This window comes from Podarcis gaigeae (genome assembly GCF_964106915.1).
Source record: "Podarcis gaigeae genome assembly, chromosome: 12".
Lineage (NCBI taxonomy): Eukaryota > Metazoa > Chordata > Lepidosauria > Squamata > Lacertidae > Podarcis > Podarcis gaigeae.
The window spans coordinates 2,336,367-2,362,829 of record NC_139688.1 but is presented as its reverse complement, the minus strand read 5'-3'; the positions used below and the strand labels follow the sequence as shown (position 1 = coordinate 2,362,829).

At 47.6% G+C, this 26,463-nt stretch overlaps 4 protein-coding genes across 4 annotated transcripts in view; 3 read left to right on the top strand and 1 right to left on the bottom strand.

Moving 5' to 3' along the window:
- LOC310827680 (uncharacterized protein) overlaps positions 1-26,463 on the top strand; it is a 919,426-nt gene that overhangs the window by 226,662 nt on the left and 666,301 nt on the right. The gene's annotated exons all lie outside the window — the stretch shown is intronic.
- Positions 1-26,463, top strand: part of LOC310827821 (erythroblast NAD(P)(+)--arginine ADP-ribosyltransferase-like) — an 840,324-nt gene that overhangs the window by 308,822 nt on the left and 505,039 nt on the right. The gene's annotated exons all lie outside the window — the stretch shown is intronic.
- The window catches only part of LOC310827789 (uncharacterized protein), a 232,250-nt gene that overhangs the window by 36,932 nt on the left and 168,855 nt on the right, over positions 1-26,463 (top strand). The gene's annotated exons all lie outside the window — the stretch shown is intronic.
- The window catches only part of LOC310827875 (SCO-spondin-like), a 163,936-nt gene that overhangs the window by 26,198 nt on the left and 111,275 nt on the right, over positions 1-26,463 (bottom strand). Inside the window, exons 79-93 of the mRNA XM_083704405.1 lie at positions 20,507-20,730; positions 20,035-20,184; positions 18,703-18,869; positions 14,579-14,739; positions 12,348-12,568; positions 11,086-11,127; positions 10,795-10,965; positions 9,312-9,521; positions 7,709-7,876; positions 7,470-7,601; positions 5,594-5,834; positions 4,165-4,317; positions 3,042-3,088; positions 2,019-2,189; positions 421-597 (exon numbers count right to left, since the gene is read on the bottom strand). Coding sequence (XP_083560531.1) covers positions 421-597; positions 2,019-2,189; positions 3,042-3,088; positions 4,165-4,317; positions 5,594-5,834; positions 7,470-7,601; positions 7,709-7,876; positions 9,312-9,521; positions 10,795-10,965; positions 11,086-11,127; positions 12,348-12,568; positions 14,579-14,739; positions 18,703-18,869; positions 20,035-20,184; positions 20,507-20,730 — 2,435 coding nt within the window. The remainder of the gene's footprint in view (positions 1-420; positions 598-2,018; positions 2,190-3,041; positions 3,089-4,164; positions 4,318-5,593; positions 5,835-7,469; positions 7,602-7,708; positions 7,877-9,311; positions 9,522-10,794; positions 10,966-11,085; positions 11,128-12,347; positions 12,569-14,578; positions 14,740-18,702; positions 18,870-20,034; positions 20,185-20,506; positions 20,731-26,463) is intronic.

Genomic DNA, 26,463 nt, shown 5'->3' with positions numbered 1-26,463 from the left:
AAAAAGGAAGAACCATTTGCACCACTTGGAGCTCCTTGGAGAAAAAGGTGGGGTAGGAACACAGTCCATCCATCCATCCATCCATCCATCCATCAATCAATCAATCAATCAATCAATTATCTATACCCCACCCTGCCCAGCCAAGACCAGGCTCAGGGCAGCTAACAAACAATTTATTAAAATACAACTTAAAAACAAGATTAAAATACAACATTGAAATGCAGCCTCATTTCAGTAGAAACTCAAATCAAAAACTTTTTGGGGATGAAAACGTCAGATCTTCACCAAAGCCAACTATCCAGACTGGTCCTACGTGGGCCAGAAAAAAGCCAGGGAAGTCCCCAAATAGGAGTTCCATCACAGAAGGAGAAAGGAAAAAGAATAAGCACAGTCATAGGTAATCTGACCCCTTCTTCTCACCTTGGCAAGCCCCGAGGTAGCAAGCCTTCACATCCTGGCGGTGCCCATCTTTGCAAAAGGCTCCCGCAGCCGCCTCCTCGGAGGTCGGGCAAGGACATGTCCCCATCCGCATGGCCAAGCCCGTTCCGCAAGATCTCGAACACGGACCCCAGGAGGACCAATGGCACAGCTCGTCCCCTGCGTGGAAGGAACACACTGTCTATGTTTGTGGACATTCTGATCTCGTGGTCTTTTTTTAAAAAAAAATGGATATTAGGCTAAGTGTGGCTGGACTCCCTGAATGTTTTGCTCTTTTTACCCCATCCCCAGAGGTCCTGAATCTGGAGGGGCCGTGTTTTAAAATAGAAATTGCGGATAATATTGCTGTCGACAGGTCAACACTTATATGCAGCTGGGAAAACGGGAATACAGTGGTGCCCCGCAAGACGAATGCCTCGCAAGACGAAAAACCCGCTAGACGAAAGGGTTTTCCGTTTTGGAGGTGCTTCGCAAGACGAATTTCCCTATGGGCTTGCTTCGCAAGACGAAAATGTCTTGCGAGTTTTTCCGACTTTCCCCCCCTCCTCCCCTTTTTCTAAGCCGCTTATCCGCTAAGCCGCTAAAAGCCGCTAAGCCGCTAATAGCGCTAATCCTCTAATGGGCTTGCTTCGCAAGACGAAAAAAACGCTACACGAAGAGACTCGCGGAACGGATTCTTTTTGTCTTGCGAGGCACCACTGTAACAGATCTTATTATATTTGCCCCCGCTAAAAACCTTGCAGTTTTTGCTGTCATCTGATCATCTTGATCCTTGGCGGGGGGACGACGACACAGTAGCAGTGGTTGAGCAACCCGGCATGGAAAATAAAAGAGGGGTAATAACTTCACTCCTCAAATCTTTATAGAGACAGCAAGCCAGAAGCACAGGAGCCACTGACTCAATACTGCCATCTCCACAGGGACATAACTGTTTTTCAAGTCCAATTGTTTGAAATCGACCCTCAAGAACAACCCAAGGCAGTATATTCAACCTTGCGGAAGTGCCTGTATTTTGGAATTGTTAAATTTTGCAAAGAGGGTGCCAAAATGACTAGGTGGAAAACAATCATACCATGGTCAAAATTTCCTTATTGTGGCCAGATTATTCTGTCGCTCGATATCATATAAGCGCTGTCCAATTCAATTATTTGCTTCACTGGAGCCCAGTGTTAGTAACGGTTGTGGCGATAAACCAGAAAAGTAAAGCTTTTGGTTGACAACTTTAGTGCAAGTGCTCTCAGGACAATCTTGCGAGAGACCAGCGGGGTTTAAATTTAGGCGAAGCCAATAATTAAAAGTCCTATGCCAAATCTGTAATTCAACAGAGAGGAGGTTTAGCCTCCAAGCGCAATGAAGCATTTGGTTAGAGGATGGAACAGGGGGGGAAATTGCCTTGGGAACTTAGATTGAACGGCAGAAGAGCAATAGCTGTGGTCATTGTGTGTGTGAGCTGAAAACTGGATGCTGGAAGCCGGAGAGACAGAAACCGCGTCTGCGTCTGTGCTGAGCCTAAGCTGGGCTTCTGGGAACCTGATGGGGAAGCAGGCACTGTCGGGGTGTCCATGCTGTGAGCCCCTCACCTGGGCAGGGCGGGATGGAGCAGTTCTGCGCTTGCGTCTCGGGGCCAACACAGGGGAGGCCCTCGTTGCGTGGCGGTGGGTTGACGCAGGCCCGGGTGCGGATCTGGGTGCCTCGGCCGCAGGTGAGGGGGCAGTCGGACCAGGGAGACCAGGGGGTCCAGGCTCCGTGCACTGTCAGGAAGGAGAGATAAGATAGATAAGATAAACTTTATTCGCATTAGCCAAAGGCCATAGCAACATAAAACAAGCAATATATTCAAATAAAATATATACAAATAAAAAAGACAGCAATGGGTAAAAAGGGCAATCAAATGGCCAAGATTATCGTTCAGATAGTGGCCCTTAATCTCACTGCACCCTCGGTAAACCTCGCAACCTTTGCTGTTGTCTGATCATTTTGATCTGATAAAAGAACGAACAATGTGGCCGCAGATGGGCGGTCTAGAATGGTAAGTACGAGTGAGGTGATGATCTCATTCCTCAGATCTTTATAAAAGGGGACAGGACAGGAGAACATGAGCCACTGTTTCCAGATTGCCATCTCCACAGGGCAGAGTCGTTTCTCAGTTGGAATCTTTTAGTATCTGCCACATTCCCCTGCCTAGCTAGGTCTCCAAGGTCCCTCTTGTCCCCATGTCCTCTGCGCGTTTTCCCCTTCGCAAACCAGTTCATCGTGTCCACCCGTAAAATGTCAATTGCATTTCGACAGGGACAAATGTCAAATTCTACCTTTAGGCAGGAAGAAGCAGTTGCACCGATAAAAGATGGGGGGGGGACACCTGGCTTGCCAGTGGTACATGTGAAAAGGATCCACAAGCTTAAGGAGAGCCAACCGTGTGGTGCAGCAGCAAAAAAGGCTAATGCTATTCTGGGCTGCATCAACAGAAGTCTTGTGTCCAGATCAACAGTGCTGGCTGGGGCTGGTGGGACTTGTAGTCTAAAAACATCCAGAGGGCATCAGGTTGGCAGAAGTCTGTTTACGTTGACCGATGCCCCGGTTCAGCTGATGAAGGAAAGACTCACCTGCGCAGGCGATGTCCAGGCAATAGACGCCCTCCGGGGTGCAAATACTAGGGGGAAAGGACGGAGAAAAGGGGTCAGCGATTGCCAACGGACTGACAGCCCCTCACCTGGCTTCCAATCTCCAACCACCCCAGGAAAGGAGAGCTGCAACGCCATATTAAGCAGTTGATCTCTACCTTCCTCGCCCTGATCTGCCACAGTGATCCATGAGACGGTCACCTCCAGGCTTGACTACTGTAATTCGCTCTACACGGGGCTGCCCTTGACGCTGACCCAGAATCTCCAGCAGGTGCAGAATGCCACAGCGAGGCTCCTTATGGGGTCATTGCCGCGGGATCACATTCATCCAGTGCTATACCAGCTGCACTGGCTCCCGGTGGAGTACAGGGTCAGGTTTAAGGTGCTGGTTTTGACCTTCAAAGCCCTATGCGGCCTAGGACCCACATACCTACGGGACCTCCTCTCCTGGTATGCCCCATGGAGGATCTTACGGTCTGCAAATAATAACACCTTGGAGATCCTGGGCCTCAGAGAGATTAGGCTGGCCTCGACCAGGGCCAGGGGCTTTTCAGTGCTGGCCCCCGACTTAGTGGAACGCTCTGTCACAAGAGACCAGGGCCCTGTGGGACTTGACATCTTTCCGCAGGTCCTACAAGATAGAGCTGTTCTGCCTGGCCTTTGGTTTGGACTCTGTCTGACCCTTATGTTTCCCTCCCCTTATGGTTTTGACTTTTAAAATGAGGCTGCACTTTAAACTGCATTTTAACATGTAATTTAATTTTTTTTTTCTTATTATGTTTTTACTGTAATTTTACTGGTGTTAGCCACCCTGAGCCCGGCTCTGGCTAGGGAGGGCAGGGTATAAATAAATTATTATTATTATTATTATTATTATTATTATTATTATTATTATTATGTCACTGCTCCATCTAGCCCAGTAGTGCCTACTCTGACCGGCAGCAGCTCTTCAGAGCCACCTGGAGACGAACCGTCCTTACAGAACCTAAGAGAAGAGGCTGAACGTCTGCCTGTGGGAAAGCAGGATTTGAACACAAGCACAAATCAACAATAATCAATCAATATTACATGGGACTCCGCTCCCTGAGTCGAGCGAGGCACTCACCATTGCTGGCACTCCCCCAGGAGCCAGGTGCTCCCCAGACCCATCTCCCGACCCTCGTGCAGGCACAGAGGGGGGCAGGATCCTGGGGCGCAGGGGCGAGTCTGCAACTCCTCCTGAAGACACTCAGTGGCCCATGGGCCGGACGTGGGGGTCCTGGAGGGGGAGGAAAAACAGGCACCCTGCATTACATGCTGGGCCAGAAGGAAACAGACCCCCCCCACCCAGGGAATCCCATTCATTTTAATTTATTTATTTCGTTGCCTTTGTCTCCTGCTTTCTCCCCCCTCCAAGGAGCTCCAAGGGGAAGTCGCCTTGAGCTCCCTGGAGGAAAAGGCAGGATTTAACACAATCAACCAATCAATAGCACCAGGAACAAAGCTCACAGCATGTTATTCTTTGAAGGAGAACTACTTGAAAATGATTTACAGACGGCATTTAACTCAGAGTAGACTTGCTAAGATGTACAAGGCAGAATCAGATAAGTGCTGGAGGTGCAAAGAGGCAGCCAGAACGTTCTTTCATATGTGGTGGACTTGTAAAAGGGTATTGGGAAATGATCTATAACGAATTGAAAAAAATGTTTAAAACCCCAAAGTCCCTTCTGTTGGGGATAATTCGGACTGAAATTCCCAGGTTTCAAAAAAGGTTATTTATGTATGCTACTGCTGTGGCCCGTGTTTCATTAGCCCAAAAATGGAAAATGAGTGAGGTCCCAACCAAAGAAGAATGACAACTTAAACTGATGGAATATGCTTGCAGATCTAACATAGAATAAGAGAACAAGAAGAACATTCATTTAAAGAAGATTGGGAATTGTTGATTGGGGGATAATTGTGTACACTTGAAAACGTTGGCAGCATTAAGATAAATTCAAGAGCGTAAATAGGTTTTGATGGAAGAAACAATGGAACACTGAATGGTTTAGTTTATATAAAATACGCAGGGATTTATGGTATGCAGAATGAACCATGGAAAGAAAAGAAGGGCAGTGATTGATATTTTAAGGTTTTTATTTAAGTGTTTATTTAAGTATTAATTAGGAAGATTAAGTTTTTTTATGCATGTAAATCTGCTTTTTCTTTCTTTTTTCTGTATTTTCTTTTTTCTTAATTGTTTTTTCTTTAATATTCTTTGTATATGTGTGTAATTTAAATTAATAAAGATTATTTTAAAAAAAGAAGAAGATATTTTACGGTTGTCTGAATGGATATTCTAAATTGTAAAAGAGAAAATTTAATAAAAACCACACACACACACACACACACACACAAACAAAGACATATAAATCGTTCTGACAGTGAGAGCTGCTTGACAGCGGAACAGACTCCCTCGGGAGGTTAGCTGAGATTCCTACGTGGCAGGGGGGTTGGACTAGATGACCCCCAGGGACCCTTCCAACGCCACGATTCTATGCTTCCCCGAATAATACCTGAAGCGGGTGCGCAGGCCGTTCCCGCAGGTGACGCTGCACTGGGACCAGCTGGACCAGAGGCTCCAGGTGCACTCGCTGGGGGCGCAGGTGTGGTTGGTGCAGAGCAGCCTCCCCCCGGAGCAGGTGCAGTTGTCGCACCCGTCGTCGCGGACGCTGCCCGGCGCCCAGCTGTGCCCCTGGGCATCGGTGCACTCACAGTGGGCGGGGGGCACGCAGGCCCCGTCTTGCTCCAGTGTCCCTGGGGGAGGGCAGGAAGGGGAAAGCAGGTGAGGAAGAGGGCTGAGGCTCACAGGCGGCTGGAATCAGGGGGCTGGAAAAACCGGCTCTTCTCACCTGCCTTGCCCCCGCTTCTCCTTTCCTGGCGCCCTTACAAGGAGCAGCTGCCATTGGAGCACTTATCCCTGCTCCCTGCCCACCTTCGCCAAGCTGGTGCCCACCAGGTGCCCCCAAGGAAGCTCGAAAAGTGGGACCCGAGTGCAACAACAGCCCTTTCCTCCCCTGTGACTCCCAGGAAGAAGATATTCAGTGGCAGGCGTCTTCTGAGATTGGACATAGAGTCCTGTAGTGATTTCATGCTCTTTATTGCAGCTTGTAAAACAGTGATTGAATTGCCCCCCAAACCTCAGGCTTTTATATACATTATTTACACAATGAGTCCCGTCTGATTGGCTGATTCTGCTTCCCTCCTGGAGCCTGGTTGGTCTTTTCCTGCAAGCCAATCAGTTGTTGCATTCTAGGATCCTACTTGCCTATTGTTCTAGGATCCAAGCTTAGTACATAACAGACACAGAACAGAGCCCCTGGGGCTGGTGGCCACTGACAGCCTTCTCCTCCTCTGTGAATTTTTCTAACCCTCTTTTAAAGACATCCAAGATGGACATTGTCAGGAGTTCGGCCTACACTCGCGTAGGACCCTGGCGGAGACACGTGCCCGACTGGCATGTTCCCTCCCTCCTGGTCGATCGTTCGGGAGCTTCAAAAGCTTTCTTCAGCCCGAACATCACAGCGACCGATGCCAACCGACACCAGCACCATAGGCGCCAACTCCATGGGGCCTAAGGGGGCCCGAGCCCCCTCAAAAATTCGTTTGGGGGGGCTCTGCCCCCCCAATAATTTAAGAAAATTATTAGTTATATAATGCTTTGTAAAATCACAAAATTATGTTGGTATTTTTATTTTCCTTGTTTGACGATAGTTACCTTTTAAAATACATTCAGTAATGAGTTAAAACAAAGCCACTCCCGATCTAGAGAGGGGGTGGGGTTGCGGGCTCTCGACCCATCAACAATCTCGCGAGAAGCGGGGATTCCCCCTAGCTCATTAATATTCACCGCCCACGGCGGCAGCCAGTCAGCTGCCGCAAAGGGCGGGCCCTCACAGGTTCACTTAAGGTCGGGGCAGCCCAGGGCTCGCCCCTTTCATTCCCCCAGCAGCAGCGGTTTGGAGGTCTTGGGCCCCCCCAATATTTTTTATAAGTCGGCGCCCCTGACCAGCACATTTAGGGATCCGCAGAGTTTGCACAGCTTTGTGCAGCAGACCTCAGCAACTCAGCATTTTGGCTAATCTACTTTATTTACATATAAACACACACGGAGCACTGCAACATGGCTCCCTCTCTCTCCAGCATCAGACAGCAAAGAGAAAAAGAACAAAGGACAATAGTCCCACTTCACGGAACACAGGAACACAAATATCCTTTCTCCGTCACTTCCCACTCTGTGGAGTCAAAACATACACCGTCATATGAAAGACAACAGTCCCATGACTGCAACACGGAGCAGGAATTCTAACAGAGCTGTCATATCTAGTAGCCCTCTCCTCCTCCATGAATTTAACAGATATAACACCCTTAAGAACAGTGGTCAGCACTTACCCTCTGGGCACCGGCAGCCGGGCTCACAGACCTCCCCGTCCTGGCAGGCGATGCCCTCCTGGAGGTCCCAGCAGTGGCGTGGGCATTCATTGGCGCAGCCCACCATGAGCATCTCTGGGGGGCAGCCCTCCTCTGCTGGGAGAGAGCCGCCTGTTATCTTCCTGTGGTCCAGGGAGGGGAGTTGGGTCTTGGGGGAGGGGGCAACTGGGGGAAGACTTCTCCTCTCCCCCCCAACTTACCACAGGGTTTGGCGTTGCAGACTCGCACTTGGTACTTCTCCCCGGGGCAGTGGCGCCCCCCGTTCTTGGGCGGGGGACTGGTGCACATCCTTGTCCGCGACGAGCGCCCCCCGCCACACAGGCGATCGCACCACGACCAGGGGCTCCACTTGGACCAGGCACCGTCCACTGCAGAGGGGGGAGACAAGGGAGGGGGGCTGAGGGGGGCTGCCCATGGGGGGCCGGATGGACATGCTAAGGGGGCCTGATGCTCAGCTGATTTCTGGGACAGGCTCTGAGCCATTCCTCACCCTCCCCTCCACGTCCCAACAAATGCTGATGCATCTTCGGAACTCCTTGCCACAGGATATTGTATTTTGTTCCTTTATTTTGGCACGCCCAGCTTCTCCTCTGCATCCTCACAACAGTCTGCGAGGGAGGCACGGGTGAGGGGGATTTGAACCCTGGTCACCCAGGTCCTGGTCTGACGCTCTCTAACCACTGCACCGGGATGTTTGGAAGTCTCGTTCCCAGAGGCTGGATCGTGGAGAATTGCCAGAAAGGGATCTTGCCCGTAAGCTCTGTCCCTGAACTTCCCTGGGGAGATTTTGAACTCGGGCGCTGGCTGACCAGAGGAAAGAGGCAAGGGAGCTCTACTTTCTCCGAAATTAAGGCCCACCTGTGCTAGTTGTAATAACTCATAAAAGCACCTGCTGGATCAGGCCAAAGGGGGCCCATCTGGTCCAGCATCCTGTTCTCACAGGGGCCAAATACCCATAGGAACCTAGGAATCAATATAGACTGCCTCTGGTGCTGGAGGTTTCACTCATAACAACATAAGGTGCAGCACCCTGTTTTCACAGGGAGCAGCCAGATGGCCATTGTTGGAAACCTGCAAACAGGATCCGAGCACAAGAACAGCCCTCTCCTTCTGGGGTTTCCTACAGCTGGTCTTCAGAAACATTTCTGCCTCCGACTAGCCTGGCTAGGAGCCCTACATCGGCCTCTCCTCCTCCATGAATTTGCCTAATCCTCTTTTAAAGCCATCCCTGGTGGCCATCCCTGTGGCAGGGAGTTCCACAGTCTAGCAATGTTGTTATAGCGCGATGAGGGTGAAAAGCGTTGGGATGCGTCCGGGGAGACGGGGGCATCAGGCAGGCCCCCAGCTGGCTCCAGCCACCGGCCAGCAGCCGGGCGATCTCCAGTCCTTGGAACAGCATCAAACAGCGACACAAGCCTCAGAAGCCTTCAGAAGAGCACGCTTTTATCAGCAGAGTGAATAACTTCTCACAACGGAAGTGGAGAACAGAGACATGTGTAAGCATTATTTGCAAGCGTTTATTCAGCATAGTTCAGGAACAAAGGAAAAACATGTCTGCTTCCCTTCGTCTCCAAGCAAACAGCAAGATAGCAAAAGCAATATACAAGCGGAAGTTCCCAGCGGACTGTGCTGGAAGTAAACAGGCATGTGACACACACCATTCATGCCTGTTCCTTTTAAGGTGGAACGGAACTATATCCTAACAAAAAGGCTTTTCTCTATCCACTTTCTCTATGCCATGGAAAACTCGGAGGGGAGACAGAAGCCAGGGAGCCCCAAGCGGGACCCGTGTGCGACTCCTACCTTTGCAAGCCTGCAGGTTGCAGAAGCGCCGCTCCGTGTTGGCCGTCAAGATATCTTGGCACCAGTGCCCTCCTTGCCCTGGCGGGTTGTAGGTCCGCAGGCGCTGCTGCTGCCCGACCCCACAGCTGCGGGAACATGCGCTCCAGGGGGACCAGGCGTTCCAAGTGCAGTTCAGGCCCAGGCACTTCTCGCCCTGGCACAGGGGGGCGTCTGTGGGGGGCAGCGGAAAAAGGCAGAGGGTCGTTCTGAGCCATTGCCTTTAAAAGAGCCTGCTGCTGGATCAGGCCAGGGGCCCACCTGGACAAGCATCCCGTTCTCCCAGTGGCCAAGCAGATGCCCATTATGGGAAACTGCAATCAGGATTCAAACACAAGACCCTACCTCTCCTCTCTAGTGGTTTCCAGCAACCGGAATTCAGAAGCATCGCTGCCTCCAGCTGTTGAGGCAGAGCACAGCCGTCCTGGCTAGTGGCCATTGCTGACCCTCCATGAATTTGCCTAATCCTCTCTTAAAGCCATCTAGGTCGGCAGTGATGTGTGGAAGTGAGAGCTGGACCATAAAGAAGGCTGATCGCTGAAGAATGCATGCTTTTGAATTCTGGTGCTGGAGGAGACTCTTGAGAGTCCCATGGACTGCAAGAAGATCCAACCTCTCCATTCTGAAGGAAATCAGCCCTGAGTGCTCCCTAGAAGGACAGATCCTGAAGCTGAGGCTCCAATACTCTGGCCACCTCATGAGAAGAGAAGACTCAATGGAAAAGACCCTGATGTTGGGAAAGATGGAGGGCACAAGGAGGGGGGGACGACCGAGGACGAGATGGTGGGACAGTGTTCTCAAAGCTACCAGGATTTGACCAAACTGTGGGGGGCAGTGGAAGACAGGAGTGCCTGGCGTGCTCTGGTCCATGGAGTCACGAAGAGGCGGACACGACTAAACGACTAAATGGGTCGGTGGGCATTGTGGGAGGGAGTTCCACGGTTTAACAGTGAGCTGCGTGACGATGGACCTCTTTTCAGTGGCGTAGCGTGGGGGGTGCAGGGGGGCCGGCTGCACCGGGCGCAACATCTGGGGGTTAGGGTTAGGGGCGCAAATCCACGGGTTAGGGGGCGCAAATCCACGGGTTAGAGGGTGCAAATTACTTGCCTTGCCCCGGGTGCTGACAACCCACGCTACGCCACTGCCTCTTTCTATCTGCCCTTTTCACACTGTTTCGACCTCTTTATTGGGCTCTCCACCCTGACCCCAAAGGTCTCGTTCCTGGTCCATCACTTCCAGTTCAGACCCCGTGAGAAATTAAGATTCTTTGCCCCAGCTGAGCATCACTTTGTACCTGTTGGGGAAGGTCTTCCTGCGTTATTTCAGCCCATCCACTAACTGCTGGCTGTGAGCCCCTTAATTACAACGGTAATTTCATTATTTGTACCCTGCCCATCTGGCTGGGTTGCTCCCAGCCCCTCTGGGCGGCTGGCGCTGGGTCCCTCACCTGTGCACTGGGGCAGGTTGCATTCTCGCTCCTGGAAGGAGTCCCCCGTGCAGTTGGCCCACCCTCGGCAGAACCGCATGCGGGTCTTGAGGGCCGGCAGGTCGGGGTCGCTGCAGGTTTTGGAGCAAGGAGTCCAGGGCGACCAAGGGGTGAAGCTGTCCTCCTCGGAGCCTGGAGAGTGGGGCAGAGGAGCAGCTTGGCTTTCCAGGTGGGGTTCCTCTGCCTCCCCAAAGGGAACAGGCTTCTCAACCAGATTTTGGGTCCTCCCCGTTCCTCTCCCCACCCCCTTACCTGGGACAGCAGAGACAGGCTGTTTTGTGGGTCCAGCCACCGCTGTAAAGGAGGAGGAAAAAGAACATGCTGGGGTTAACCGAATGGCGGCAGTCTTCACAGGTTCATAGCTGTCAACGTTTCCATTTTTTAAAGGGAAATTCCTTTATTCCGAATAGGATTCCTCACAAGAAAAGGGAAAAGTTGACAGCTATGCACAGGTTTCCTTATGTCTCCACCATCACGAAGGTACCACTGGTGGAAAAACCCACCTCTGTGTCACCACAGGGCGTTGATCTGTGGCAAAACCACTGGCCAGACAGCTGGGGCCCTAACCGGCTGCATGCCATTGGGCAGAGAAAATAATAATAGTAATAATAATAATAATAATAATAATAATAAATAATTTTATTTTTTATACCCCACCCATCTGGCTGGAATTCCCCAGTAGATCAGAAGGAGCGTCTCCACCCCCATCGTTCAGCCTGGACAATGAGGTCCAGATCCGAGGGCCTTCTGGCGGTTCCCTCCCTGCGAGAAGCGAAGCTACAGGGAACCAGGCAGAGGGCCTTCTCGGTGGTGGCACCTTCCCATCAGATGTCAAGGAAATAAACAACTATCTGACTTTTAGAAGACATCTGAAGGCAGCCCTGCTTAGGGAAGCTTTTAATATTTGATCTTTTATAATTTTTTAAATATCCTGTTGGGAGCCTCCCAGAGTGCCTGGGGAAACTCAGCTAGATTATTATTATTTTCCATTCTTCCTTTATTGTTTTTTGTTTTTGTTTTTATTTTTTTTTACCAACAACCAAAACACAAACAGTGTAAACCAACAGTGAAACCCCCCAGGCGGCTGATACATTGGGTATACAAAGTCAATAATAACATATTCAAATCAACCATATGTACAATTCTATATACCTTAACACTCCTCCCTCCACAAGGTTTATTTTACTTTTAACATTTTAATTGCCCCAAATTGTTCAAACCTGCCCAAATAATTCAATATCTTCTCAAACCAATCCTCCTCCTTCTCACTGACTTTAAACCCTTTCATTTTATGTATCTTCACAGTTAGATATTCTAAGATTATAATATTTTTTTATTTTTCCCTCCATTGGTTCACCCCTAGCTCTTCTGCATTTTTCCAAGTACTCGCTATAACCTGCCTGGCTGCAATTACCATCAATTTTACCCATTTACATTCCATTCACATTATTATTATTATTATTATTATTATTATTATTATTATTAGGCACCTTTGCTCCTGGCTGCCCTCTTACCTTGGCAGTCCAGCGTCTGACAGTACTTGATGTCCACCCGAGGGCCGGCGCAGTCCTTCCCGCCGTTGGCAGGCTTGGGGTTGGCGCACTCTCTTGTCCTGGTCATGTTCCCCAGCCCCCCGCAGGTCAAGGAGCAGGGGGCCCACGGGCTCCAGGCTGAGAAGCCCCCGTCCACGGGGCAGCGGGAGAAAGCGCAGACCAGCTGCCCGTTGCGGCAGGAGCTGAACGGAGGAGATGCGACAGTCGGGAAGAGTCTCAAAGTCAGTTGTGATTCCTGCGTTTGCAGGGGTTGGTCTAGACCACCGTTTCCCAACCTTGGGCCTCCAGCTGTTTTTGAACTACAATTCCCATCATCCCTGACCACTGGTCTTGCTACTGGACCACTGGTCTTGACCCACCACCTATGGGTCTCCTTCCAACATTTCTACGATAATCCTCAAGGGTATCTCCAGGTAAGGATGGGAAAAGGCTCCTCACTGCCTGGAGAACTGCAGTCGACCAGACAGAGCCATAATCTGACTCAATACAGTGGTCCCTTGGTTCTCAAACGCTTGGTTCCCAAACGCCGAAAACCCAGAAGCAAGTGTTCCAGTTTTTGAACGTTTTTTTGAAGCCGAATGTCCAATGCAGCTGTTGGCTATTGTTTCCGTGGGGCCTGCACCAATCAGAAGCTGCGTCTTGGTTTCCGAACATTTCGGAAGTCAAACGGACTTCCGGAACGGATTAAGTTTGGCGCTTTTGTTTTTGCTATTTATTTTGCATTTTATGTTTTTTCGGTTCATTTGTTTGTGTGGAACCCAGTTCAGCTGCTGACTGATTCATTGTGTGACTGAGGAAATGGATAAAAGCCCCCCAGCCAAACAATGACTATCACCAGTGCAGTAAGAAAAATTAATTATCATTTTAGTACAGTGCATTAATTATTGCTTATATTTTATGGATCAGTGGTCTCTTTAGATAGTAAAATCCATGTTAAATTGCTGTTTTGGGGGTTGTTTTTAAAAGTCTGGAACGGACTTTCTATGGGAAAGCGCACCTTGGCTTTGGAACACTTTGGTTTTGGAACAGAATTCCGGAACGGATTAAGTAAGTCTGAGAACCAAGGGACCACTGTATAAGGCAGCCTCTTGGGATGCTATGCAGATGTGTAAGCCGAAGGCAAAACTGCAACCAGCAGCTGTCAGGAATTATTACAATAATATATTTATAAATAAATAAAAATTAAAAAATTCCTTCCAGTAGCACCTTAGAGACCAACTAAGTTTGTTCTTGGCATGAGCTTTCGTGTGCATGGACACTTCTTCAGATACTCTGAAACAGAAGTCCCCAGACCCTTATATATAGTGAGAGGGTGGGGAGGGGTATTTCTCAGAAGGGTGGTGGGAATGGGTGATTGGCTGATAGGGGTGGTAAACCTGTTGACGACTACAGATAGGTAGCCGTGTTGGTCTGCCATAGTCAAAACAAAAAATTCCTTCCAGTAGCACCTTAAAGACCAACTAAGTTAGTTCTAGGTATGAGCTTTCGTATCTGACGAAGTGTGCATGCACACGAAAGCTCATACCTAGAACTAACTTAGTTGGTCTTTAAGGTGCTACTGGAAGGAATTTTTTGTTTTGACTGTTGACGACTGTTGACGACTACAATTGGTCTTACAGGAAAAGGCAAGGGGTGAGATGGCTAAAAATAGCTTAATCAAAATAGCTTAATCAAAAAATAGTTTAATATTTATTTATAAACCACCTCCCCGCCCCCCCCCCCGGTGGCTTACAGATAAAAAGAATATTCACCATTAATCGAATCAACCTACAGTGGACGCTCGGGCTGCGAACGTGATCTGTGTGGGATGCACGTTTGCAACCCACAGTGTTTGCAATCCGCGTCTACGCATGCGCAAAGCGCAATTTAGCGCTTCTGCGCATGCGCGACCGCCGAAACCCAGAATAACCCATTCCAATACTTTGGGGTTTCGGCGGTCCGTAACCCCCAAAAATGCAACTTGAAGCGTCTGTAACCTGAGGTATGACTGTATATGCATATATAAAATCTGTTCCAAATATACAAATAATTACAAAAAAAACAACAAGCTGGGTGCACAGCTGGCATGCCAGGGGGGCAGCCATATGTGGGATGAGACACTTTCTGCTCGTCTTTCAGGCTGCAGTGACACAGGTGAGGCTTTGCCCGTGAGCTGGGCAGGGAGGGAACGGCTGAAATCTGGATGAGCTCACCAGTTGCTGCAGGCAGAATAGATGGTGGTGTTTGGGGCAACTTCTTCTCCCAGGGAGAGCCGCTGACCCTGTGCTGTGAGGATGCCCAGAGCGGGGCTGGGATCCGAGGAGTGGTTCCAGAACATCTTGAGAGCGTCTTCAGTCAGGATGCAGGGGCACTCCTAAGGCAGAGAGAAAGAGAAAGAGAGGGGACCGGTAAAGAGGTCAATTTACAGATTGTTCTCTTTTTAATAAAACTACATGAAAATGATGTGTAGATGGTATGTAACGCCAGTACAAATAGCAAGAATGTATAAAACCGGGTCAAATAATATGCTGGAAATGTGAAGAAAAGGAAGGAACCTTTTATCATATGTGGTGGGAATGCAGAGAAATTAAAAAATTTTGGGAAATGATATATAATGAGATGAAGAAAATGTTTAAAATGACATTTCTAAAAAAAAACCAGAAGCATTTTTGTTAGGACAAGACCTGCCGAGGAAAACAAAGAACTTATTTATGTTATGCTACAACAGCGGCAAGAGTCTTGATAGCACAAGGACGGAAGAACAAAGAAGCCCCGACAAAAGAACAGTAGCAAGAGAAATTGATGAGCTATGCAGAGCTGGCGAAATTGACATACAAATTGCGAGATAAGGACAACTGTGACTTTAAAGAAGAATGGGAACTTTTTACAAATTACTTAAAACAACAACAAAATGAACTGGACTCCTTGGCAGGTTTTGAATAAGCATACACAAATTTAGTGAGGGTCAACATAGTAGATAGATAACACAAGGATGTATACAATTTGACAATATGCAGAGAACAACATGGGTTGAGAAATCAGAGAGAGGAGCTGAGGGACGTTGGGGGGGGAGGGAGAAAAAAAGGGGCAGGGAAATAATGGAGATGATTTATTTTAATAATTTGGTAAGTAGAAATTATTATTATTAAACCACTCCAAAGCACACCGAGATCCAGCTCCGAGGGCCTTCTGGCAATTCCCTCCCTGTGAGAAGTGAGGTTACAGGGAACCAGGCAGAGGGCCTTCTCGGTGGTGGCACCCACCCTGTGGAACATCCTCCCATCAGATGTCAAAGAGATAAACAACTACCTGACATTTAGAAGACATCTGAAGGCAGCCCTGTTTAGGGAAGCTTTTAATGTCTGTTGTTTTATTGCACTATTGTTGTTGTTTAATATATATATATATATATATTTGCTTTCGTAGATTTTCACGGGTACAGGAATGCAGGTTTTGGTGTCCTCAGGTGTCTTCCCGTGTAAAAGTTGGGGTGTCTAGGCGACGTTTCGACGAGGTCTCACTCGTCATCTTCAGGCTGGTGCTTTCGGCTTCTTGTTACTGGAACAGAGCGGGATCTCAATGTTTGAGTTCCTATAAATACTGTAGAGGGGGTGTGGTGTCTAGCCTCCAATGTTCTGGGCAGAGAGGAAGTTCCCAGGCTAGTGTGCCTTTTCTTCTTTTGTTCCTTAATTACTTGAGAGATACCTTGAGTGATTTCTTGAGTGATATCCTGAGTACCACTTAGGTGGGTCATTAGGTGTGGATTAGTTGCTAAAGTCTTTGTGTCTTGACCTCTTGAACTTTGTGAAGAGTTTTCCTGAGAAGATGGCTGTATTGCACTTAGTTGTGCTTTGGCTTGGCTTCGTGTATAGGGGCGAGCTGTGGTTTTGTGGCTTGTGTCAGCCAGATCTGTGTAGGGATTGCAGGGGGGTGCAGCATCCGGAGGTGCCACCATGGATTGGCTACTGGATGGTGTCAGTAATTCATCTGTGGAGAGGGTCTGGGTTTGGGTCTGGTGTGGTTGATTGGTGTTGGCGTTCTGTGTGCCTCTGGATCTGGTGTCAGTTTTTGTGGAGAGGGCTAATTTCCAGATGTCTGGCAAGCGGGATGTGTCGTCACGCTTGTTCATGTTGTGAGGGTGTTTCTCTATCTCGATGGCTTCCATGATTATTCTCTTGTGGTGATGTTCCGTGTTAAAGAGCAATTTGGAATCTGCAAAATTAATTTCGTGTCCTGTTTCTTTCATGTGTTGGAAAAGAGAGGAAGTTTTTTCTTCTTTTTTGACGGCATTCTTGTGTTCTGCGATACGTGCATTTATTCGTCTGTTTGTTTGTCCAATGTACGTGGCTGGGCAGACTTTGCAGGGTATTTCATAGATCCCTTGGTTTTCCAACTGGATTTTATCCTTGGGGTTTCTGAGGATATTGGCTATTTTTTGGTTGGTGCAAAAGGCTGTTTTGATATTGTGTTTATGGAGGATTTTGCTAATTTTATCTGTAGTGCCCTTGATATAAGGAAGGAGGGCCATGCCATTGTTTTCTTCTGTGTCTTGGTTTTTGGGGGGTGTTTCCTTTTGGATCAAAACAGCCTTTTGCACCAACCAAAAAATAGCCAATATCCTCAGAAACCCCAAGGATAAAATCCAGTTGGAAAACCAAGGGATCTATGAAATACCCTGCAAAGTCTGCCCAGCCACGTACATTGGACAAACAAACAGACGAATAAATGCACGTATCGCAGAACACAAGAATGCCGTCAAAAAAGAAGAAAAAACTTCCTCTCTTTTCCAACACATGAAAGAAACAGGACACGAAATTAATTTTGCAGATTCCAAATTGCTCTTTAACACGGAACATCACCACAAGAGAATAATCATGGAAGCCATCGAGATAGAGAAACACCCTCACAACATGAACAAGCGTGACGACACATCCCGCTTGCCAGACATCTGGAAATTAGCCCTCTCCACAAAAACTGACACCAGATCCAGAGGCACACAGAACGCCAACACCAATCAACCACACCAGACCCAAACCCAGACCCTCTCCACAGATGAATTACTGACACCATCCAGTAGCCAATCCATGGTGGCACCTCCGGATGCTGCACCCCCCTGCAATCCCTACACAGATCTGGCTGACACAAGCCACAAAACCACAGCTCGCCCCTATACACGAAGCCAAGCCAAAGCACAACTAAGTGCAATACAGCCATCTTCTCAGGAAAACTCTTCACAAAGTTCAAGAGGTCAAGACACAAAGACTTTAGCAACTAATCCACACCTAATGACCCACCTAAGTGGTACTCAGGATATCACTCAAGAAATCACTCAAGGTATCTCTCAAGTAATTAAGGAACAAAAGAAGAAAAGGCACACTAGCCTGGGAACTTCCTCTCTGCCCAGAACATTGGAGGCTAGACACCACACCCCCTCTACAGTATTTATAGGAACTCAAACATTGAGATCCCGCTCTGTTCCAGTAACAAGAAGCCGAAAGCACCAGCCTGAAGATGACGAGTGAGACCTCGTCGAAACGTCGCCTAGACACCCCAACTTTTACACGGGAAGACACCCGAGGACACCAAAACCTGCATATATATATATATATATATATATATATATATATATATATAATTGTTTACCAACCACCAAAACACAAACAGTGAAACCCCCCAGGAGGCTGATACACTGGGTATACAATATTCAATAATAACATATTCAAATCAACCTGTTGTTGTTATATTATTTCTGTTGGGAGCTGCCCAGAGTGACTGGGGAAACCCAGCCAGATGGGCAGGGTATAAGTAATAAATTATTATTAGTATTAGTACTAGTATTAGTATTATTAAAGGTAAAGGTAAAGGGACCCCTGACCATTAGGTCCAGTCGTGGCCGACTCTGGGGTTGCGGCGCTCATCTCGCTTTATTGGCCGGAGGAGCCGGCGTACAGCTTCCGGGTTATGTGGCCAGCATGACTAAGCCGCTTCTGGCAAACCAGAGCAGCGCACGGAAACGCCGTTTACCTTCCCGCCAGAGCGGTACCTATTTATCTACTTGCACTTTGACGTGCTTTCGAACTGCTAGGTTGGCAGGAGCAGGGACTGAGCAATGGGAGCTCACCCCGTCGCGGGGATTCAAACCGCTGACCTTCAGATCGGCAAGTCCTAGGCTCTGTGGTTTAACCCACAGCGCCACCCGCTTCCCTATTAGTATTATTAGTTGTGTGCAAAAAACTCAGCCTTCCTCAGCACAGACAGCAGGTTTGGGGGAAGGACTTATGTTCTACCTCCACCATCAGACAGACAGAGAGAGACAGAGAAGTTCAGAGGTCCCCACCTTGACGCAGACCCCTTCGTGCTGGTAGGTGCCCACGGGGCAGTGGCACCCTTCCTCGCAGCCATCCGAGAAGCACTCCATCTGGCGGGTGAGATGGGCGCAGCTGTAGGGGCACCCCTCTTCCTGCAGGCATTCCCGGTACAGACGCCCCACTGGGCAGCCGACCTCTGAGAGAATGGGAGAAGGATTGCAAGGGTGACCAGAGGCCCTTCTCTCAGTCCCTTGGAGGGATCAGTGCCAGATTTATGTATAAGCTGAACAAGCTATAGCTATGGGCCCCACTCTCTTGCCCCCCCCCCCCAAGTTAAAGGGGAAAAAGGCTGGATGTGCATTTCCAAAATATAAGATAAAACCAAATCAAATAAAACCTACATACAGCAACAGCGTTTTGTGTTGTGTCGGCTCCTATGATGTAAGTCCTGGGCCCCGCCTGCTCGCCTGCTCCCTCAAATATCCCTGGTTTGCTCCTTTCTATATATAGGGTGCCTACATTCTGCTATTTATAATTATTAGCAGTTTGCATCATATATTTGCACCTATTATTATTTCATGTTATAGCAAGTTTCTAGAGACTAGTTGATGAGTCTTTGTAAATGGTGTTTCTAAAGGAACTTTTGTTATTCCCAAATGCCAATGTGTTTGCATTATTAAGTTTGTTATGAATAAAAAAATCATTTTCAGTCAGAGCTTAATAATTATTTCACTATTAATATACTTCTTCTTAACTGTATTTCAGTTCAACAATTACTTTGATAAAATACGTATTTTGTGATGTGCAAATGGCTTGAGATACCTATGAGGTCCATAAATGACCATACAGCATATATTCAACACAAAAAGCAGCAACAATTTGATGTTGACATAGGACAGCTGGACATAGAAAGGGCCCTGTTACCTTCAGCAGCTTAGGGCCTCATTAAACCTAAATCCGGCCCTGGTGGGGATGCCTAGCAGAGCCTTCTCGGTGGTGGCTCCTCCCAGGCAACTTTGAAACTACCTGCCTGGAGAAGCTGGATTGGGGAGGAAAGAGGGAGCCGGTCTGCGCTCCTCAGAGAAGCGTGGAGTTTCAATATTGGGGGGAGCCACCCAGTGGCGGAGGGTGGGGCGAACCGCCAGGTGATGCATGCAAGACGTCTGTATGAACTGCGCATGCGCGGCAGCCGGTACATTAGCCACGCGAGCAGCGCCCACACTGACTGCGTGCGTGCCCTCCGCTGCTCTACAGCTGGGCGGAGGCAGCGGGCCATCTTGTCACCCCCACCCCAGGGCGGTGCCCGGGGCGTACCGCCCCCTCTGCCCCCCCCTCGTACGGCCCTGGAGCCACCGACTCACCAAGGCACACTTGGGTGTTGCAGGTCTTGCTCTGGGCGGCCAAGCCCTGGCAGTCGGGCTCCCGGCACCGGCGGATCCGCATTTGCTCTCCTCCTCCACAGGTGACACTGCAGGGCTCCCAGGGGGACCAGTCGCCCCAAGCCTCCTCCTCTGTGGGGACATGGAGGAGGCAGAGGTGAAGGGAAGGAGGGAAGGAAGGAAGGAAGGAAGGAAGGAAGGAAGGAAGGAAGACGAAACAAAACAGGAATTTTTTATTATTATTATTTTAAAAAGTTTAGATCAGAAAAGTTAAAAACACATCATTTATTATTATTTTTATTGCTTTTTAATAATAATAATAATAATAATAATAATAATAATAATAATAATATTCTGTTGGGAGCAGCCCAGAGTGGCTGGGGAGGCCCAGCCAGATCGGCAGGGTATAAATAAAATTATTATTATTATCCCACCCCACCCCTGTCCACCTCACCTGGGCAATCTTTCTGTTTCTGGCAAGCTTTCTGCTGCTCCCTGCTGCCCAGGCACCCCCTGCCTCCGTTCTGGGGGGCTGGGTGGTCGCACTCGCGGAATCGGAACTCGGCTCCCTCCCCGCAGCTCTGACTGCAGGGCGACCACGGCCCCCAGGGGCCCCAGCTCCCATCCAGGCGGCACGAGGGGTCCACATCGCATTGCAGGTGCCCAGCCACACAGGTGCTGGGGGAGAAGAAATGGGACAGGGGGGTGCTAATGGCCAAGCAGACATAACACCATTCACATTTCTTTATTTTTATGTACTTAAATTGTTTCCATTCTGTGTTTTACATTTCCACGAGAAAAAGAAGAATAATCTCTAAGTGGTATATAAGCTGCTTTGAGACAGATTATGAATGAAAAGCAAAGTTGAAATTCTATATATATTTGTTCTGCATTTGTAAGAAATAGATTTTTCACTTTGGAACTGCCTGCCACTTGACAACAGTCAGCAGCCTTCACTGTACAATTTTGGCGCCTGCTAAAAACATTTTGGTTTAGACAAGCCCAACCAGACATCTAGAATGTGGGAGGGTGTTTTAGTCTGGTTTTAGCTTATTGCTGATTTTTAATTTGGGGAAGGTATTAAATTGTTGTTAATTGTTTTTTTAATTGATAAACTTACTGTTTTCTTTTCTTTTTGTAAACCACCTTGAGGTTTGTTTGTTGTTTTTAAATGATTTTTATTAAATTTTTAACAATAAGTACATCAAACATCGTATTTCTTAAACAGGAGCTACAAAACCCTCAAAACTGGAATTTTCACAGTAGTAACACACAAAAGAACTGATTTGGTGTTAAGACAGCATAACATACCGAATCATAAATTAATGGGACAAATTAATTGAACTGCCAAGAATATAGACTAAATCACGATGCACATAAAAAATGAAACAAAACCAAAGTATGGTGTAAAATCCTAAAATAAATAATGCTTGGAAATGGACTGAAGTACCGTATTTTTCGTCCCATAGGATGGTCCGTCCCATAGGACGCACCTAGTTTTTTTGGGGGGAAATAAAGGAAAAAAAATTTTCCTTTATTTCCCCCCCAAAAGCAGGCCGGGGAAACCAAACCAGGTCGAGGAAGGGCGCTGCACCTCCCTGAGCTTGTGGGGCTGGCCGATGTCTGCCTCAGGCGGCAGGCTGCTATCTGCAGCGTGGGGAGCCCTGCGGGGAACCCCTGCAGGGCTCCCCACGCTGCGGATGTCTGTCCGGCGCGCGGGGCGCTCTGCTTCAGGGCGCTCCGCCCGCCCGGCGGCAGGCTGCTATCTGCAGCGTGGGGAGCCCTGCCGGACCTCCTGCAGGGCTGCCCAGGCTGCGAATGCGCTCCCGAAGCGCCGGGCGCTCTCCTTTCAGGGCGCCCGACGCTCCAGGAAGCAGGCTGCTATCCGCAGCCTAGACAGCCCTGCTGGACCTCCTGCAGGGCTGCCCAGGCTGCGGATGCGCTCCCGAAGCGCCAGGCGCTCTGCTTTCAGGGCGCCCGACGCTCCAGGAAGCAGGCTGCTATCCGCAGCCTAGACATCCCTGCCTGACCTCCTGCAGGGCTGCCCAGGCTGCGGATGTCTTCCTGAAGCCTGGAGAGCGAGAGGGGTCGGTGCGCACCCACCCCTCTCGCTCTCCAAGCTTCAGCGAAAGCCTGCATTCGCCCCATAGGACGCACCCAGATTTCCCCTTCATTTTTGGAGGGGGAAAAGTGCGTCTTATGGGGCGAAAAATACGGTAATTAAAAAGTAAGTGCAGAATTGAGGGAAAATATTGCCCTCATTGAGTAAGACCTGCTTTCACCAGATCAATCCTAAATTTCAGTTTAGGGCTAAAATCTTAAGGTTTCATTTATCCAACTTGATGTTAAAAACACACAGAGAGAGAGACTTTAAACCATGCATTTCAGCAAATACAGATGTTAAGGTTTTTATCCTAAAAGTGATATGATTATATACGGTAACTCATGCTCTCGTTTTGCATTTTTATGTTGTGAATGGCCCTGTGATCTTTGGAGAAAGGGTGGTGTACAAATTTAATAAATAAATGAATGAATGTAAACCTTAGATCAGAATACAGTGGTACCTCGGTTCTCAAACACTGAAAACCCAGAAGTAAGTGTTCCGGTTTACTAATGTCTTTCGGAAGCCGAACATCTGATGCGGCTGTTGGCTATTGTTTCCGGGGCGCTTGCACCAATCAGAAGCTCTGCCTTGGTTTTCAAACATTTTGGAAGTCAAATGGACTTCCGGAACAGATTAAGTTTGGTGCTTTTGATTTTGCTATTTATTTAGTAAAATCCATGTGAAATTGCTGTTTTAGGGGTTGTTTTTTAGTCTGGAACGGATTAATTGATTTTGCATTACTTTCTATGGGAAAGGGCACCTTGATTTGGAACGCTTTGGTTTTGGAACGGACTTCTGGAACGGATTAAGTTTGAGAACCAAGTACTACTGTATTTATATAACTGCAGCACCAGCTAGTGGCAAAAGATATGTTATTTCTGTTGGAGATAAGCAGTGTCCAGTGCACAGCGGAATGATGAAAAGTACGTGCCAACATGCTCTATATTACTTTATTTACACTTCAAAGCTGGTAATTTACAGAAAAAACATCTTCCCTCTGCCGGAGCAGAGAAAGGCATCCTCTCTCCTCTAAAGCACGGAGAGAATCATACTGAACTGCAAAGAACAGTGAAAAACAGGAAACCAGTGTACGTCACATCCAGTCTCCTTTCCCGTGAGAAAACCCAACAGCACTTGACTGTTGAATGTAAACATTGTCTTGTGACAAGCACTTCGCTGCTCAGTGAAGGAAGCAGAAACCAACATCCTCCCCCTTTCTGTGAACATCACTGGGCAGCGTGTTCGTACAATATTAGTACAAACCCAACTTCTGCACATAGGTACAGTGTTGATCCCTTGATACAATCTTGGACAATACATCAGCAGGAATTTCATTACCTGGCATATAGGACACAGTTACGAGTCCCTTCTGAATACGTTCCCTAGCATGTTGCAACTTCAATTGCAAGTGCTTCGTGCTTTGCTTACAACCTTCAGAATTCAGCAAAGCCAAACATGCTTTGTTGTCCTGGTAAACCTGGATTGGACATTTGACAGGAATTTTCATGTCTTTGCACAATTGTAACAACCATTCACAATCCTTAAGTGAATAAGACAGTGCATTCAGTTCAGCTTCACAAGTACTTAAGCTAACTGTTGTTTGCTTCTTGCATGACCAATCAAATAGACCCTGATTGTACTTATAGCAAACTCCAGACGTACTTTTCCTGTCTGTAGTGTCACTTCCAAAACTTGCATCTGCAAATATCTCAAGACCACCAGACTTCTGATTGTTAAATCTCAGTCTGTAATGCATAGTGCCTTTCAAATACCGCGCTATGCGTTTCAGAGCTTTCCAATCCTTAACAGTAGGATTGTTGACTTGTCTGCTTAGCAAATTACAGCTAACAGCAATGTCAGGTCTTGAACATCTGGCAATGAAGTTTAGCTTGCCTAGCACACTTCTGTACAGTGTAGTGTCAGAAAATGCTTCTCCAGTGTCATCTACCTGATAACCTGTTGTCATCGGTGTGTCTACAGGGTTAGCATCCATCAGGTTTAGTTTGCTTAACACATCAGCAATTTTACGTGACTGGTGTACTAGAATGTTACCATCTTGATCTCTCTCTATTTCCAGAGATAGGTAGTTGTTTACCTCACCAAGATCTTTTATGTCAAAGTGCTCTTTCAATTGAGCTAGGGCATTATTGTACATTGTGACATGATTCCAAAAGAATAAAAGATCATCAACATAAAACAAACAATACAGTTTCTTTTGCCCCTCCTCTTTGACAAATACACATGGATCAGCTTTCCCTTGCTTAAAACCTAGAGAAAACAATACTTCAGTGAGTTTTGTGTGCCAACACCGTGCACTTTGTTTGAGACCATAAAGGGACTTCTTCAGAGCACAAACAAATCCCTGTTTTACCTGTACGCCATCAGGTGGAAGCATATAAAGTGATTCATCTAGAGATCCGTACAGAAAAGCTGTATTCACATCATGGTGACTAATGTGTAGATTCTCTTCTGCAGCTAGCTTGAGCATAAGCCTAATGCTCTCATACCTCACGGTGGGTGAGTAGGTCTCGTGATAGTCTTCACCTGGTACCTGTGCAAAACCTCTGGCTACCAATCTGGCTTTGTGTCTGACTATCTTGCCATTTTGATCTGTCTTCGCTTTGAAGACCCATTTGCTTCCAAGCAGTTTCATTCCTGGAACTACTGGAACAAGGTCCCATGTTTTGTTCCTTTCCAAGGAATCTAGCTCAGCCTTCATGGCATTTAACCATGGCTCAGCTTCCTTTGAATCCAAATCCTGGATTTCTTGGAAACTTGAAGGTTCAAATACCTTCTTGGAGCTTTTAACAGCTGTTACTGCTATCTTAGCAAACTCATCAGCAAATCTCTTTGGAGGTCTGCCTTTTGTTGCTCTCTGTGACCTGCGAATTAGCCTTAAGTCTTCAACACTCTCCTCTTCCTTCTTAGGAGAAAAGTGACCTATTGTGAACAATGGTTCCTCCAATTCTTGATCAGAGCTTTCAGAGGGTCGCATAGAGGCTTTCGCACTCTTGAAATCCTCTGAATCACCCGATTCAGTTTCAGACTCAGAATCAGAACCTTCATCAGTGGGTGTGGGTTGTTGTGGTTGCTTTTGATTATCCTCAGTCTCATCACTGTCATCAGGATAACATTGGAAAATTCCCACATTCTCCCCCCACTTGGCATTGTACTCAACACTTCTTGTGAGCTTAATTGTCTTAGAGTCAGTCATCATTATTCTGTAAGACCCTTTCTGATAACCTAGAAAGATACCATGCAATCCACGCTTGTCTAACTTGGAGTTTTGTGGTGAGTGAACCCACATGTCAGAACCAAAAATTTTCATGTGTTTGATGTATGGCTTCTTGCCAAACATCTTCTCATAGGGGGTACAACCAATCGCTGAAGATAACCTGCGATTATAACTGTAAGTGAAACATGAGAGAGCTTCGGCCCAATAACTCTCTGGAAGATTGGCATCATGCAGCAAGGTTTTTAACCCTTGAAGCAATGTCTGATTTGCTCGTTCCGCAAGTCCATTCTGCCATGGCGAGCGAGGACTAGACAAATCGTGTTGAATTCCTTTCTCAGTCAGAAAAGCTTCAAACTGCTGAGAAGTGAATTCTCCCCCGCGATCACTGAAAAGAATTTTTATCTTCTTACCATGCACATTTCCCAACCAAGCACAGAATTCCTTGAACCTTGGAAAAGCCTCTGATTTCTGCTTGAGATTGTACACATAAATATACCTGGAAAATGCATCAATGAGAACCATGAAGTACCTGTTTCCACCCAAAGAGGGCGCTAGTGGTCCAACCAAATCAGCATGAACAACCTGGTATGGTTCTGTAGCTTGCCTACTAGACACCTTACCTTTCGCAGCCATTTTTACCTTGTTTGCTGCGCATGCCTTGCACTTCATGTGGTACCTGCAGGGTTTAATAGTCATACCTTCAACCAAGGCAGGCATTTTAGATACTGCCTCAAAATGCAAATGACCAAATTTTCGATGAAAATCGTGAATACATTCTGCATGCAAACTTTTGTTAGAACCTGCAATGCAACAAGTGTCATCCTGCACAACATCATCAAAATACAAAACATACAAACGATCAACATATTCAGCATGCAATACATAATCATTTTTCTTTGTGATGATGCACCTTTTGTTCTTAAAGGAAACGTCAATTTTCCGCTCATTCAGCTGTCCAACGCTGAGCAGATTATGCTTGGCTTCTGGCACATAAAGCACATCCTGTATCGATAAGTCCAAACTGTGAAGAACAACAGTTCCGTAGCCTTTACTGGGGATTGTGTGGTCATCC